The 17,480-nt window shown below is 49.0% G+C and overlaps 1 protein-coding gene across 3 annotated transcripts in view; it reads left to right on the top strand.

Annotated features, from left to right (window-relative positions):
* FSTL4 (follistatin like 4) overlaps nt 1-17,480 on the top strand; it is a 379,618-nt gene that overhangs the window by 309,857 nt on the left and 52,281 nt on the right. For all 3 annotated transcript variants that reach the window (XM_032476734.1, XM_032476733.1, XM_032476732.1), the window contains exon 8: nt 11,214-11,334. In XM_032476734.1, the coding sequence (XP_032332625.1) occupies nt 11,214-11,334 (121 nt within the window). The remainder of the gene's footprint in view (nt 1-11,213; nt 11,335-17,480) is intronic.

Below are 17,480 nucleotides of genomic sequence, written 5' to 3'. Positions count from 1 at the left end.
GAGGCAGAACTCCTCTTAATGCACTGCCATCAGTTAATCACTTTGAGTATTTTTCCCCTCCCTGGAACATGCCTCCAGCACCAACTCAATTGCATTTCTACTTTTCACGGTGAGGTTAGCAATTTGCGTAATTGTGGGTGCAACTAGAGATTAATGGCCTCTCGTTACCTCCCAGGAAACACTTGCTGCTCTGGGCAAGTCAGCAGCCCACAAACAGGCAGGACCTGGTGCTTCTCAGAAACCCCCATGTGAGGGTACAGGGGATACAGGGCAGCGCCAGCCCCACAGGGGTCCTTGCCTGATGCATGAAGGCACACACACACAATACACTCACACACACACACAACACATACAGTCACACACACACACACACACACACACATATGCATCTGCCTTCAGGAGAGGAGAGCGGCATCACGGCCTACTCATGAAGGCCCAGGCTCTGTGGTCACAGGGACCAGGGTTTACTTACTCAGCTCTGCTACTTACTAGTTGAGTGACCTTGGAAATGACTCAACTTCCCTAAGCCTCAGCTTCCTCCTCTGAGAAAAGGGCTAGATAGTAGATCCTGCCTCACAGATTATAGTGAGGAATCAAAGACACATGAAGCTCTTAGCCCATGTCCATGCTAATACCGCTCCCAGTCTTATTATTACTATTGTTATCATCACTTCTGCTCCTGCCAGATAACGCTCTCGACCCCTTGCAGCCTGAGTCCAAGCCCAGCAGCCCGCGCAGTCTAGTGAGGCTCCCCTTTCAGGGAGATGTGACCCAGGGGTGCCACTGCTGCCTATGGTCAGGGATGAGGCTACACTGTCCAGGTCAGCCTTGATTCATCCAGGGGAGACACTGACCAGCCACCTCCAGCAAGCTCAGGGCCACCCTGGCTTGGCCATATACCTTCTCTGAGCCTGTAGGGAAATGGGGATGGGGACATCCTCCTTCAGGGGCATTTTCAGGCTAAGCGTGTGTGTGGAGCACCTGATCCAGTGCCTGACACTCAGCAGGGATTCATTCGTGCAGCCCCACTCTGGTGCCAGTGCGGAGAGCAGTCTTAGGAGGAAATCAGGCTGGAGAGCGGTGAGCCAGGTCACCAGGATTCACAGGGCATTTCTGAAGCAAGAGTGGTCCAGGGAGAACAGCTCAGGAGGGCAACCCTGGTGGAGCAAAGATCAGGGATTGATGTGTTCATAGTGCCCCCCAGCCTGTGGCATCTCTGTGGCTGCCCCCACCTGCCACTGTCAGAGAGGAAACACACTCACCGGCCTCGTAATCAGCGACCAGGCTCCTACACGCTGCGCAAAAGGCGAAGCTGATCAGCCTACAAAATCCAAGGCGGGGAGATTAGAGCACGGAGAGGTGTGGGCCTCCTTTCTTTGTCATCTGTATGAGACATTCTTGATTGGCAACAAAATATTAATCACTTTTTCACTACTCCCTTAATGAGAAGCTTTCATGGGCAACAAAATATTAATTTGCCTTGTCTTATCTGTTAAGAATTCTGTTAATGAATTCAGCCACAGAGCTATTACAGAATGCCATGCTAATGACACATGTAATTAAACTTTTCTGACTTGCAAACATCAAGGATGCCTCCAGCATCAGAATCATATTTGATCAGAAAGGAAATGTGCCCCTCTAGCCCAGAGCAGAGTGAGAAGGAGCCACTCAGATTCCCTGGCGAGCAGGGTCGCTGTCAGGAGCACTCATGAGTCACCAGTGTATACACGGCTGTCCAGTTGGCAGACAGGGGGACCGTCCTCTGGATTCACTTGCTAAGTGCCCGAGAGCAGCAAGCCCTGTGCCAGAGCGTGGAGCGAAGACACTGCCCCAGCCTCGTGGGAGTGAGGTAGCCACAAACGCAGAGCGGGGTGTGGCAGGTTCTAGGGACCTGGTGTGCCCTTCCAGGGATGCCTGAGCCCCCACCCCACAGGATACCGCAGCCCAGGCCAGGAGGGGCCCTGCCTCAGCCGCACCTGGAAAACAAACCCCCCGAGTCAGAGGGCAGCACTGAGGACAGCCTTAGTTTCCTCCTCTGAGAAAAGAGATAGATAATAGATCCCCTGCCCTGCTGTGCCTCCCAGCAGTACGTCTCTGGATTATGTTACTTCTGTTTGCGTGATGAGAAATCAATACTTTCTACTCGCGCGTTCCCCAGAACTAACAAAGGGCGGCTTGGAATTTGTTTACTTCCCAGCCAGCTGCTGTGTTCTTTGCTGAAGCAGTGGTGGGTCTGGGTGGCTTCAGACCTGACCCTGCAGCCCCTACCTCAGCCCTCAAGGACCCACGGCCATTACTCCACCTCGGAAGCTGGAGGCGTGGGGGTGAGGGGTGGGGGGCAGGGCCCCTGAGCTCTGCCTGTCCTGGTCTTGGGCCAGGCCGCTGGCCGGGAGTACGCCCTTGCTGGTGTGCCCGGACCAGCCCATACCCTGCAGGCCTCCCACTGTGTGCCTGCGGTGGCCTGTGGCCCTGCTCAGCTCAGACAGCATGATACCACTCGGAGGAAGGGCACCGGTCACTCCCATGGGCCACAGCCAGAGCCCCTGGGGGAGGCTTATACTCGGGAGGAACTCTGCCTTAGGAGACAGTGAGATACTTGTCGCCGCAGATACGAGGAGACGATCAGGTTAGCCTCTGAGGGCTCTCTGGGCCCAGGGATCATACAGTCTTGTGATGAGGAAGGCACGTGAGAGGCGGGGACCAGTGGGACGTGAGAGTCCTGCACAGGAGACAGGAATGCCCCTGAGGCTTCTCACTTTTTCACCTGGACTATGGAGCCCCCACCTTCTGTGTCTCCCAAGGGCTCAGAGCCAGGCTCTGGGGCTGGGTGGTCACCCATCTCAGAGGCAGAGTCACATGCTCCTCCCCCAACCCTGGCCTCAACACTACGGGTTCTGGGGGAGGGGGAGCCTGCCTCACTTTCTGCAGAAGCAGAACAAGGTGCAAACCCACCCCAGGCCTCGGCACCCGGCCCAGACCACAAAGTAGCTGATCAGAGAGAAGTGAAGGGACCGTCCCCAAACCCAGCCTACATGCTCTGCCCCAATGGTGTTACCTGCTCTCCCCTCATAACTGTCTTCCTCACTGTCCCTTACATCCTCAGGGACAGGGGCTGCCCATGAGGGGAGCAGAAGCAGGGAGAAGACATCCCCAAACTCCCAGAAAACAACTGAGCCCGGAGTCCCTGCTAGCGTCAGCGCTGGTGTCTCCATCATTAGTACTAAGCAGCTCCTGTGTCTGGAGGGGCCAGTTCCCGTGCTGGTCCATTCACAAGCATCATCTCACTCCTCACACACCCCTGGGAGGCCAGAGGGGTTCTGTCACTCAGAAGGTCCAGGAACGTGCCAGGGCCTGCAGCCAGCCTGCACACTCCAGCTGGCGTGCTCTGGGCTCCTTGTTCCGGGACACAGCAGCCAGCACCCAGCATTGCCAAGGCCTCGCTCTTGGGCCGCTGGGCCTGCCTCTTGCTTCCGCAGTGACCACTGCGGTGCGGTGCCCGGGCTCCAGTGGATGGGGCCACAGTGGACGCGGCCCAGATGTCTGGTCCTCCAGGTCTCATTAGCCACTGGCCTTCGCCACAGCAAAGAAGGGGGCAGAAAGCTCTCAGACCAGCACATGGAATTGTTTGGCCAAGATATTCTCAGAGAGAGGAAACATTTTTCTATTGTATTCTTCTTAAAAAAAAAAAAAAAAAAGGCCTATAACAAACCCAGGATATTTCAAACGACTTGAAAGAGCCACTCTTTTTTGTTGTTTTTTTTTTTTTCTTTCACCAAATCTCACTATTTGGGGCTTTTAAATGTCGGCAGGCAGAGTACAGTGATAAAAGCAGAAAAACAAAACCCATTAGAAGAAAGTATTTGTGGCAGTATTTGAAGGATGTGTTAAAAGGTTCACTTTTTTCCCATACCTAAATGGTGTAAAACCACGAACAAATAACTCTAATGAAGCATATGCTCGCAGCCAGCTCTTCTTTGGAAGTGAGTTATTAAAAAGACCAAAAGAGAATGATTTAGGAGCTCATGACTCATTTAATTTTTATTGTCTTTATATGAACCAGTCATGAATCCATTGTAAAAGATGAGAGGCGTTTGATTAGCATGGAGAGCTGTTTGCAACATGCTAGACGGTGGTTGTAGGTTCTGCATGAAAATAATCTCATTACACGCTTGGGTACATTTTGTTTTAAAATCTTGGAAAACAGTATACTTGAAGCACTCAGAGGTTTTGGCCAGTTCTCTCCAGCTTGTTTCAAAAGGTCTGGTTGCAGATGAATATCCAGTTCTTTTGAGCTTTGGATGAACTCAAACCACTAGGAGAATCGGCCAGACCTCTCCAAGAGACAGGACCCAGGCCCGTGGTACATCAGCCTGTGGAACTCATGGAAGGGACTCTTCCAAGTACCTCCACTGTCCTTGGCCTTCCCAGTGGCCTCCTCAGTGTCACTCCTCTTTCCCCATAGTACTGGCTTCGAGGCATCACTGTGCTCAGTGACCTCTTCTGGCCACATCTCCAAGGTACAAAGTCCCTCAGGAAGGTTCTCATCCAGCCTCCAGACCCTGAATGCAGAGCCTCAAGCCAAATCCAAGCACCTTCCCTGCCTGGGCTCCACCCGCCCCAAGCCCCACACAGGGGAGCTCACATTCAGGCTATTTTCAGGCTTTATCTACTGCAGACAATACGGCAGTGATCATTCTAATACACACCTCTCTGCGCGTTGGTTATGTAGGTCTGTGAGATATGTTCTTAGAAGTGGAATGACTTCAATGAGGGTGGACGTGTTTTCTGTTTTGATAGATATTGCCAGATCTCCAAAAAAAGTCGCACCGATTTACACTCTCCAACAGCAGACCAGAGTTTTAAAAGCCACATCAGGGGAAAATTCCTGATGGCAAGCCTTGTTGGTCCCTGAAATGAGCCATGGAAGGAAATTCAGTCAAATCCTCCCTAGAGTGTTTCAGGAACAGCAGGAATGCTGGTCAGGTGCCTGGGCTGTGAGTGTGGTCCAGGTTAGAGAAGCTGGGAAGGCCCTCTTGGCCTGGGGATTAGTGATACAGGTGTCCCTAGGGAGGGGACTGCAGGGTTCCCAGGTGAAGGTAACAGGTTCCAGGTCTAGAACTTCAGTTGACCCCTGCAGTGCAGTCTACTGCCCAAGTCCCTTCCTGCCCCAGCTGGACACACCAGGCTGATCGGCTAAGGATCCAAAGCCCCATGCAGGGGCTCAGGCCTTCAACTCAGCAGAGGGCTCCGTGCGCTGCCACTCACCCACATGATACTCTGCAGTCCTGGCCAGTCAAGAGGGGTCTGCCCTCTGGCCTCAGGATGGACAAGCTGAGCACTCAGAGCATAAGCCTTCTGGTGCAGGTGCCCAGGCACCTGTGTGCACTCAGACACTCAGGCTTGACCCCAGGTCAAATGCTCACTACCCACACAACTGGGTCAGACTCCCCCCATTTGAGTTTTGGAGCCAATTACAAAGTTAGAGGAGTGGTTCACACAAGACCACCCTCACTCTGACATCAATTGCAAGTTTGGGGAGTCCCCAAAACTACCTTCAGGTCCAATAATTTAACTAGAAGGACTCACAGAACTCACTGAGAGCTGTTATACTCACAGTTATGGTTTATTATCAGGAAGGAGTACAGATTGGAAGCAGCCGAGAGAAGAAGTCCACAGGGCAGAGAACAGGAGGGGCAAACGCAGAGCTTCCGCTTTCCTTTCCGGGCGTGGGCATGGGTCCCAGCACTGATGTGTAACAACATGCCAACCAGGGAACCTCGCCCAAGCCAGTGTCCAGAGCTTCCACTGGAGCTCAATCCCACACTGCCTGCACGGCTCACCCCTGGTCTCCAGCTGCTCAGGAGGTAGAACAGGTACCATGTGGCCTTGAGCTGCCGTCATAAATTGCATTGATGGTCTGGTGTGCGCAGGCAAACAAAGGCACATCCCAAGGCCTAGAGTTCACCTCCCAGTAGCTGAGGGCAGATGCCAGACCTCTCTCTGGGTAACCTTACTCTTCACTTCCATTCCCTGCAGCTCCCTGAGAGCCAGCACCCTAGGTTAACACACCTCCACTCATTCAACAAACACCAACAGAGAACCAGTTACTCACCAGGCACCATGCCGCACACTGCAAACAGCACAGGGTGCACAGAGAGATGAGGTGCCGCCCCTTCAGCATTCACAGTCATGGGGGAGACTGACCACGTAAACCCCAGTCAGCCAGTGAGCACACACTCCCGGCAGTCCTGGGGAAGCCTTCGCTCATGCCTGTGGCCTGGGCTGAGCCTGGGTGTTGGCAGGAGGACAGACCCCCTCTGGGCTGCTCGAGCCACACTTGACTGTCCACAGCAGTCCTCGCTAGGGGTCAGTGGCTACTCAAGCATCACTTCAAGTTGTAGGGACTCCTCTTTGATCAAGAGGACGGGTTCTGCAGGTCCTTGCAGAGTGACAAGTCTGTCCTCTGAGGGGCTGAAAGGGAGGTGATGGGCACAGGAACCCCACTGTGGATCTGGGGTCGGGGGTCAGCTGTGGAGAGCAGTAGGTTGCAGTGTGTGTGTGCGTGCTCATCTTTACTGTGTGTACTCATGAGGGTGTTTGTGCTCACCACTGATGCATCTGGTCCCTGCTTGGTCTGAATAATCGATGTGTGTGTTCGTGGGAGTGCAGACATCTCTGAGGACCGGCCATCACCAAGGCACTGCGTCGCTCAGTGTTTGGGCCCACTGTGTTTGAACAATTATGCAGGTGGGATGTTAGGGTTAGTGAAATTCTGGGGGCCAGAGTCAAACAAGCATAGGGGGAAAGACTCTCCTTTACTTCATCCTCTTCAAATAGAGCCAAGAGTGCCCCTGAGAAGGGCAGAGGGAGAAAAGCTCTGAATAAATGTTCTAAACTGAGTTTTAACTTATAGCATGGACAGTACCTTTAACCTAACCTCTGAAATCACTCTGGAGTCCTTGTATCTGACATTTAGTCACGAAATAATCAGCACTGGTGGCTCATTTTCATATTACTTAGACCTGACTCACATGTATCACTATGACAACATCCTCCGTCTTCCCTCTGCTTAAATGCTGTTTAATACTTAAGTCTCATTTAATTACTTTCTTTATTAAGGGCAGATACTTAAGGAAAGCTTTTTAAAAGGCAAAAAAATATATCTTTAAGTAAAATTGTCTCCTTTCCAAAGACAGATGTGCATCAATACAAAGAATGGTCTAATCTGGCATCTGTTTATTTCTGGAAGGAACTTTGATTTTGCTAATACATTTCTATGCAGCAGAGAAAAAAAAGCCATCCATAAAAAGACAATTACAGAGATGCAATCAAACAGTGATAGCAGTATTCAGACACATCTCAGAGAACCTTCAGGAGAGGAAGGATTGCAGGTTTTAGTTTTATGTAGCTCCTTATAAATCAGTTTTTAAAGTAATTTCCTCACAGCCAATGAGGTAAATTTGATTTCTGTAGCAAGTGTTCATGTTCCAAAAAATAGTATGCACTTCTTCCTATAATTATATGGTGCCTATTGTTTTAGCCCAGAGACAATATTTTATTTAGTACAGAGTCAAGTTCTCCCCAGAGCCTAAGTCACAGGCTGGTAATAAGTTGGGTGCTTCATGTAGAGCCTTAATGCATCCAGCAGCCCTGCGTGTCCTTGAAAAGTGGCCGCTCCCCACACCACATCTGAGTGATCACCCAAGAGGTATGCCTCTGCTCCTGGGAGCAGTTAGGAAAAACAGAGAGGTTAAGTGACTTTGTTAGGGGCTCACAAGAGCTTTTCAGCCCAGTGCGGGATTACACGCACGGGCTCTGCCTGCTGCTCTGAGTTGAGCCGTCTCAGCCTTCCCAGGCCTGAGGATGCAACACGGAGAAGCAGTCAGGCTGGGGAAGTGGGGACAAGACTTGAGACCACCTTGTTTGGACCCATGTGATTGGCAACATTTGGGGGCATAGGAAGATAGGAGGTGGGAGCCTCCGCTGTCAAACCCAAAGAACCAGAACCAGGGCACAGTCCCTGCAGAAAGCCTTGCTCAGCGCCTGGTCCAGTCCGCTCTATGAATATCTACTGAGGGCCCGCTCTGTGTTGGCCCCATACTAGGCCGCACAGCAGTGAGCACCGGGCACGGGGGTCCCTGCCGTCCCCCATGGAGCTCCCAATTCTAGTCAGGGAGACAGGCAGCAAAAAGTATGCTGAGTGGTAGTAAATGCGTGCCAGGTGCCCCATGGAGGTTAGATATAGAGCCAGCAGATAACAGCTGAACAGACTTGAAGGGAGGGGGAGCAAGCCAGACCAATAGCCACAGGGGGTGCGGGGGCCAGCAAGTAGAATGTTTCTGAGGGGGCCGGATGCCAGGCAATGGCAAGGGGCCGCAGTGCTGGAGAGAAATGAGCAAGGGAGAGTGGAAGAAGTCAGGTGGAGAGGGGATGGCAGGTGGTCCCTGCAGACCCCCTAGGGCTGTGACTGTGGGTGAGGAGGGGTGTGGGCTGTGTGGAGGGCAGACCGAAGAGGGGCAGCAGTGGAGGTCTGTGCATCCCCAGACAAGCCTATGGTGCTGTGGCCCACGCCAGTAGCAGTGGAAGGGGTGAGAGATCAGACTGAATAAATTGTGCAAGAGAGGTCTACATTATCACCCTTTGGGGATGGGGCTTTTGTTTTGCTTTATAGTTTTCAGGGGTTTTTTCTGAGGCTTAAACAAGGCGATCTGTGTCAAGTTTCCCAGCACACAGTCAGCTCATGAGGATGGCGAGCTGCAATTATTTCTGGGCATCAGTCTGCTGTTGATCTGTGGGAACCTTGGCCTTGGAGCTCTTCTCAGTCAGAGGAATGCAGTGATCGCAACCCCATCTCGGTGGCAGCAGGAGGAAAGGGTACCAGACCCTGAGACTGGCTTCAAGGGTTCTCCTGCTAGGAAGGGCTTGGGGGTATGAAGGCTCAGGAAGGCAGATGGAGGGAAAATGCCAGGGGACCCCCTGCACCAGACTCCCTGCAAACAGCTCTGGTGTTGCCCTTTGAGACAGTCTGTCCTGGAACCAAGCAAGTGAGGTGTTGAGGGGCCCCCAGGGTGGAGGCTGCACCCAGCTCCCCAGCCCTCTTTCAAGATACCACTCCGCCACTGAGACTCCAAGCAAAACATATTTTCCTGCCGACTTCGTTTTTGACCCAGGAAACAGCTTAGATTAGAAATATGTCAGCCCCAGAATCGACTAACCATTAACTTTTCGTAAGCAACTCCGGTATGAACCCTTTATGACTCTGTTATGACACAGGACAAATCACCTATCTGGTGTTTTATTTTTATTACTGAAGTTTCCACCAAGTGATAGGAATGGGGCTTTTTAAAGCAGAGCAATGTCTCAGAAAAAACTCTTAAGGGTTCCAGCAGCCTTCTCCAATATTTTACTCCATTGGGAGCACTTCAGAGAATTTTCTGTCTGATACTGAGAGCAGGTTCTATGCATCCCCTCTCCTGCTTCCAGCTTGTGCCCTAAGCCAAACCTCTCCTGGGCCTGTTCCCCCTCACTGGGTTAATTAGCCAGAAAACAACTTTAAAGGACTCATGATGGTTGTGGCCAGGCCTCTGGGGAGTGAGCAAGGCAGAGGGCCAGCGTTTCAGGGAGCAGGAGCACGAAGGCAAACAAGGACCAGGAGATGCCCTTGGACGACCCCGTGCCACACTGACCAGTGGCCTTCCAACCCTCCTGCTGCCAGATTGCTTCTGTGGGAAAAAGGAAGCCCAGGATGGGCAGGGGGATCAGCGGGTGGGATGGGTTGGTGTTGTCTCCAGGGGGTCATGAGGAGTTTTGCATCTTCTGGTAATGATAAGAAAACTAGTGTCCCTTATGTATGTCCTGCTCCCCTCATTGGAAAATGTACTCACAGGCATTCTCTTGCCAGATCTCTGCAACACCCCACGAGGTAGACAGGGCGTATCAATTGTCTGCAGCTTACGGACGAGGAAACCAGAGCCCAGAAGGATGAAGGGCCATTTGGTCAGTGACAGAGTTCTAGGTAAAACCTGAGTCTCCTGAGTGCCAGCTCTTGGCTCCCCCGTCAGTCCTCACAGCCGACACTACCCAGTCCTGTTTGTCACCAGTGAGCCAGGACCTCCTCTGTCCCATCAGCTCTGACACCACACCTCAGAGATGTTTAGTAGCCAAAGCCAAACCTAAAGAGGGGTCTCCCTGAAACACCAGGTAATTCCATTCCCTGGCATGTCTGCAGTGATGCCTGGATGGAGCCAGCACTGTGTGTGGTTCTGCAGGAAGGAATGCAGTCGGCTGGAAAGGCCTGGGGGAGTGCTCTGAGCGGCCCACAGCCCTCTCCCGCCCATTCCCCCGCCCCCTCCTGCCCATCCCCTATGCTGGCCCAATAGGCTCCCACCTTGTGAGGCTGCAGAGGTCACAGGGACAAGGCTGACTGAGCCATTTCTCGTGGGACCCCTGGCATCGGCCCCTCCCACCTCTCTTTTATGTCCCTGCCCTTGTTTTCTGTTTGCCCTCATTTTCTTCAGAATTCTATTTCCCTTCTCTTGGGTTATCCAGATCTCTGCAAGCTGCCTGCAGTTATTTTGGGGATGGAGGTGAGATCTCAACCAATGGTAGGCAAACTACAGCCCGTGGGCCAAATCCAGACCACCACCTTTTTTAAAAACTAAAGTTTCATTGGAACATAGTGATATCCATCAATTTAGGCACCTGTATGGCTATTTTCATGCTACAAGGCAGGGGTGAGTACTTGACGGAAACCCAATAGCACACAAAGCCAAAATATTTGCTCTCTGGCCCTTTAAGAAAAAGTTTCCCAGCCCTGGAGGAGGCCGCCCTCCAGAGCTTCTCAGCAGGTGGATAAGAGCCCCCAGCAAACCAGCGAATCAGCAGCCAGATTAACAGGAGGGGCAGGTGAGCCCAGTTGTAGAAATTGAGAGGGCCTTCTGTGCTGGGGAAGGTTCGAGCAGCCTCACAGAGAAGGTGAAGGAGGCCTTAAAAGGATTTACCGGGTCTGCGGGTCTGTGCAAGCAACACAAAAGAGAGATGGAGGTTCTGCTGCCCAGCCCTGCAGGCCACTCTGGCTGAGCGAGGGGCCAGGCAGAAAGGAGGTCTCTTGCAGCTGCCCGCTTTCTGTTTTCCTGCAAAACTGGAGACCTGGCTATCTTTCCCAAGCCTACTCAGCAGAGAAACCAATCTTGTTGTCTCCCTTGCCTACACAGGACTTTGGAGAGGACGACTCCCTCTACATCACCAAGGTGACCACCATCCACATGGGCAATTATACCTGTCACGCCTCTGGCTACGAGCAGCTGTTCCAGACCCACGTCCTGCAGGTGAATGGTTAGTAAATGGCTCCATGCATGTCGCCCCCAAAAGCGCTCCCCAAATGATGCTCAGAACAACCCTCCTTCCCCTCCTGCATTTGCTGTTTTTAATAGCTGACCCCAAAGTATCCCATCTCTCCCATGAGTAAAGGGCGCTGGGCGAGGGGGTGGAGGTGGGGCAGGGGCAGAGTCTGCCCACTCATTTCCAGGTCTGGCTTCACCCAAAGCCTCCGCTGATGAAGTGAGTCCAGGTGGGAGGGCTTGAGTCATTTAGGTGAGTCACGCCTAGCAGCTCCAGCAGGCCCCTGTGGAATATGGAGTGTGCCCTGCAGGTGACGTGGTGCTGGCTAGTGAGAAGCAGAGACTGTCTAGAACACACCCCTCCTCCTTCAGGTGCTGTGGACCTGTATCACTTGTCCAGTTGGGAGGCCTTACTCCCTCCAACAGTGGCTGGTTCTCATTTCGCTCCCCGAGAGGCTCAACAAGCCTCAGCTTGGGCCCAGCCAAGCAGAACCTCAGCAGGCTTAGCAAGTTTGTCTTTGCTACTCAAAAGTCAGGACTCCTAGAAATTAGGAAGAATTAACCCCTCCTGATGACCGCATAACAGTTACAATAGCCAGCCTGTCCTGAGCACTTTCCCTGGCCAGTCCCTGGGCTAGCACAGCACGTGGACTCTCTGAGTCGGTATACTTCAACCCACTGTAGGGATGAGTCTCTCGGTAAGGTCATTTGCCTGGGGTCACACCACTGGTAGATGTCATTCTAGACCCAGGGCTTGTGCTCTGACCTCTGTCACACTGCTGGCCACTCCAGCCATCACAACAAACAAGCTGTCACAGTGCCACGGCAGATTAGCACCTCAGAGCAATCAGACGTGTCCAGCCAAGCCCAGCTGAGCATCATTGCTATCACCCAACAGGCTTGAGCAGGGTGTCCGTGCAGCAAGGAATGATGTGAAAGCTCCCAGATCCTTTGTGCCTGCTGGTGTCTACGCCTTCAGTTCTGAGATAAAGTGAGCACGGTGTCAAGAATGATTACATCATAAGGTTCGATGTCACTGACCTCTAATATCCTGCGTAACAATCATTTAAGGACAACAGAATGAGCTCAGTTTTCTCTGCGTTTGTTCTGTTGGATGTTTTAGGGACTTTTATGTTCATACATGCCTGAGCCATATTTTATTAGTATTTCCCTTGAGCTGGGACATACTTAATTTGAGTGGGGAGGGGGTTGTGGCTGTGCTTGTTGGCTTGAATCCAGGCATACAATGAAGTTTCTGTATTTCATCAGAAAGAACCCAGGGGTTCCTAGCTCCTAGTTAAAGAGGGCTTTACCATCCACAGCTGGCAAGCGGTGCCCAGCAGCGTATAATGTCCATGAATGTGTGATTGCAGAACAACTCCACGCAGTTTGGCCCAGGTCCCTTGGGTCCTCAGACCAGCCCAGGAAAGGGAATCACCCAGTGGTCCCAGAACCTCAGTCCAGCCCTTTGCATCCTGCCCCTACCTCATAAGAACCAAAGGCACAAGGAGAGGGCTTGAGCCTGGTCCCCTTCATTTCCTCCGGAACAAATCTGTGGGGAGGGGAGGGAAGTCACCTGTCCAGGACCCAGAGTAACTCATGGGTGGGGGCCTGTCCTCACCTCGGGCTTCTGGAAGAGAGTATGTGGTCTGAAACGCCTTCAGTACATTAATGGCAGGTGCACGGTGCTGGGAGGGCCCTCGGGCCCGTGTTAGCCCAGAATTCTGAGACAGAGCTCATGGTGTGAATGAACCAGTTCTGCACTCCTGGCACCATATCCGGGAGCAACGCCTAGGCCCACAGACACAGTGAGGTGTTGCTGGGCCCAGAGGAGACAATGGGCTGCTCCCTGTCGCTACCTGGGTGGGAGGTAGACTGCAGCTGGCCCTGGGGGGTCCTGTTTGAGCCTCGCCCTCCACTCCCACCTCACCACACCCACCCACCACCCAGCAGTTCTCAAGAGGCTGCTTTGGGCCCTGGGGAGTCTAACCAGAAAAACCTCCACCACTGAGATCCAGAGAGAGGCCCACTTGAGATCTATTTCCTAATTGCTGAGAGATTTAAGACTTCTCTCCCAGCCTGAGTACTGGAGTCAGGCAGCAGCACACTGGGACCTCCACGTTCTGTGGTGGGTTTTCTCCCTCGTTACGGCGCTCACTGTGCTCAGCTCCCGAAGGCTGGGCTGGTCCGGGCCACTTGGATGGTCCTAGCTCCACAGGCACATGAGGTCTCTGGGCTGGGCTGACCTCCATGTACTTGGGGGTGGCATTTGGGTTCATTCACCAGCTCCCTCATGGGAGCACTGTACTAAAGTAGAGCTGGTGTTGCCTCCCAGACGGGTCCGTTGCCTGCTGACCTGGGAATAAGATTTTCAAAGTATTCCAGAAGTTAATCTTGCTGCGTTGACAGAGAACAAAAACTGTCATATCTGTGTCGGAAGGTGTGGTTGAAAGTAGAATGGTATGAAAGACACAATTACAATAGGAACATCTACTGAGTACCTGCTGCCTGCTGGGCACCACTCCTGTTTCATAGATGAGGAAACTGGGACTCAGAGCAGTTAGGTGATTTGCCCCAGACCTCCAGCCCTACAGTTAGTAACTGCACAACAGATCTTGACACCAAAGCCTCTTTTGTTTTTAATTTAATTTTTTTTTCTTATATATATATTTTATTGAAGTATAGTCAGTTTGCAGTGTTGTCAGCATCTGGTGTACAGCACAGTGCTTCAGTCATACATGAACATACATATATTCGCTTTCACATTCTTTTTTACCTTAACTTACTACAAGATATTGAATACAGTTCCTTGTGCTATACAGTATGAACTTGTTTATCTATTTTATATATATTAGTTAATATCTGCAAATCTTGAAGTCCCTATTTATCCCTTCCCACCCTCTTGCCCTGCTGGTAACCATAACTGTTTAACAATGTGTGAGTCTGTTTCTGTTTTGTAAATAAGTTTGTCCTCTTTTAGATCCCACATATAGGTGATATCATATGGTATTTTTCTTTCTCTTTCTGGCTTACTTCACTTAGAATGACAATCTCCAGGGCCATCCATGTTGCTGCAAATGGCATTATTTTATTATTCTTTATGACTGAGTAGTATTCCATTGTATAAATGTACCACAATTTCTTTATCCAGTTATCTGTTGATGGACAATTTAGGTTGTTTCCATGTCTTGGCTGTTGTAAAAGGTGCTGCTATGAATATTGGGGTGCATGTATCTTTTTGAATTAAGGTTCCCCCTGGATATATGCCCAGGAGTGGGATTGCTGGATCATATAGTAGGTCTATTTTTAGTCCTTTGAAGAATCTCCATACTCTTTTCCATAATGGCTGCACCAAACTACATTCCCACCAACAGTGTAGGAAGGTTCCCTTTTTCTCCACACCCTCTCCAGCATTTGTCATTTGTGGACTTTTGAATGATGGCTATTCTGACTGATGTGAGGTGATGCCTCACTGTAGTTTTGATTGCATTTCTCTGATAATTAGCAATATTGAGCATTTTTTCATGTTCCTATTGGCCATTTGTTTGTCTTCATTGGAGAATTGCTTGTTTAGGTCTGCTGCCCATTTTTGGATTGGGTTGTTTGTATGTTATTAAGTTGTATGAGCTGTTTATATATTTTGGAAATTAGGACCTTGTCAGTCTCATTTTTAGCAAATATTTTCTCCCATTCCATAGGTTGTCATTTTGTTTTGCTTATGGTTTCCTGTGCTGTGCAAAAGCTTATAAGTTTAATTAGGTCCCATTTTTTTCTATTATTGCTCTTATTTCTAGACAGCCCTAGGAGAACATTGCTGAGGTTTATGTCAGAGAATGTTTTGCCTATGTTTTCTTCTAAGAGATTTATACTGTCTTGTCTTATGTAGAAGTCTTTAAGCCATTTTGAGTTTATCTTTATGTGTGGTGTGAGGGAGTATTCTAACTTCGTTGATTTACATGCAGCTATCCAGTTTTCTCAACACTGTTTGCTGAAGAGACTGTCTTTTCTCCATTGTATATTCTTGCCTCCTTTGTTGAGGGTTAATTGACCACAGGTCTGTGGGTTTATTTCTGGGCTCTCTATTCTGTTACATTGATCCATATGTCTGTTTTTATGCCAATACCATGCTGTTTTCATTACTGTAGCTCTGTAGCATTGTCTGAAGTCTGGAAATTTTAGGATTGTTTTTTCTAGTTTTGTGAAGAATGTCCTAGGTAATTTGATGGGGATCACATTAAATCTGTAGATTGTCTTGGGCAGTGTGGCCATTTTAATGTTACTGATTATTCCAGTCCAAGAACATGGGATATCTTTCCATTTCTTTAAGTCATCTTCAATTTCCTTAGTCAATGTTTTGTAGTTGTCCATGTATAATTATTTCACCTCCTTGGTCATATTTATTCATAAATATTTTATTGTTTTGGATGTTATTTTAAAAGGGATTGTTTCTTTACTTTCCTTTTGTGATATTTCATTGTTAGTGTAAAGAAATGCAACTGATTTCTGTATGTTAATCTTGTATCCTGCTACCTTGCCAAATTCTTTTTATCAGCTCTAGTAGTTTGTGTGTGGAGCCTCTAACTTTTTCTATGTATAGTATCATGTCATCTGCATATAATGAACAATTTTACTTCTTCAGTTCCAATTTGGATCCCTTTTGTTTCTTTTTCTTGTCTATTTGCTATGGCTAGGGCTTCCAGTTCTATATTGAATAGAAGCAGTGAGAGTGGGTATCCTTGTCTTGTTGCAGATTTAGTGGGAAGGCTTTCAGGTTTTCACTACTGAGCACTATGCTAGCTGTGGGTTTGTCATAAATACCTCTTATCATGTTGAAATATGTTTCCTCTATGCCCACTTTGGTGAGAGTTTTTATTGTAAATGGGTGCTGAATTTTATCAAGTGCTTTTTCTGCATCTATTGAGATAATCATGTGATTTTTGTCCTTTCTCTTGTTGATATGGTGTATCATATTGATTGACTTGCTGTGTATGTTGAACCATCCTTGTGTCCCTGGGATAAATACAACTTGATCATGGTGTATGATCTTTTTTATGTGCTGTTGGATTCTGTTTGCTAAAATTTTGTTGAGGATTTTTGCATCTATGTTCATCAAGTGACATTGACCTATAATTTTCTTTTTTGGTAGTGTCTTTGTCTGGTTTTGGTATCAGGGTTATGGTGGCTTCATAGAATGAGTTTGGGAGTACTCCCTCCTTTTCAATCTTTTGGAAGAGTTTGAGAAGGCCCAGTATGAGTTCTTCTTTGTATGTTTGGTAGAATTCCCCAGTGAAGCCATCTGGTCCTGGACTTTTGTTTTCAGGGAGGTATTTTACTGCTAATTCTATTTTATTTCTAGTGATCCGATGTTCAAGTGGTCTATTTCTTCTTGATTCAGTCTTGGTGGTCTAATGTTTCCAGAAACTTGTCCATTTCTTCTAGGTTGTCCATTGTGTTTCCATATAGTTGTTCCTAGTATTCTCTTACGGTTTTTGTATTTCTGTGGTATTGGTTGTAATTTCTGCACTTTCCTTTCTTATTTTGTTTTTTTGTGTTCTCTCTCTTCTTATTGGTGAGCCTGGGCAAAGGTTTGTCAATTTCAAAAAAAAATCAGCTCTTGGTTTGATTGATATTTTTTCTATTTTTAATCTCTATTTATTTCCTCCCTGATCTTTATTATTTCCTTCCTTCTGCTGACTTTTGGTTTTGTTTGCTCTTCTTTTTCTAATTCTTTTAGGTAATAGGTTAGGTTGTTTACTTGAGATTGTTCTTGTATTTTGAGGAAGGCCTGTATCGCTATAAACTTCCCTCTTAGCACTGCTTTTGCTGCAGCCAATAGATTTTGTGTGGTTGTGTTTTCATCGCCATTTGTCTCAACGTATTTTTAATTTCTTCTTTGATTTTGTCATTGACCCATTGGTTTTTTGGTAGAATATCGTTTAATCTCCATGCTGTTGTTTTTTTCTCCTTTGTTTTTCTGTGGTTGATTTCTAGTTTCATGGCATTGTGGTCACAAAAGATATTTGAAATAATTTCTATCCTCTTAAATTTGTTGAGGCTTCTCTTGTGCCCGAGTACATAATCTATCCTAAAGAATGTTCCATGTGCACTTGAAAAGAATATATGTTCTGTTTTGGGGGGGAT

Source organism: Camelus ferus, chromosome 3 (assembly GCF_009834535.1).
Source record: "Camelus ferus isolate YT-003-E chromosome 3, BCGSAC_Cfer_1.0, whole genome shotgun sequence".
NCBI lineage: Eukaryota > Metazoa > Chordata > Mammalia > Artiodactyla > Camelidae > Camelus > Camelus ferus.
This window is presented reverse-complemented; position numbering and strand designations above follow the sequence as displayed.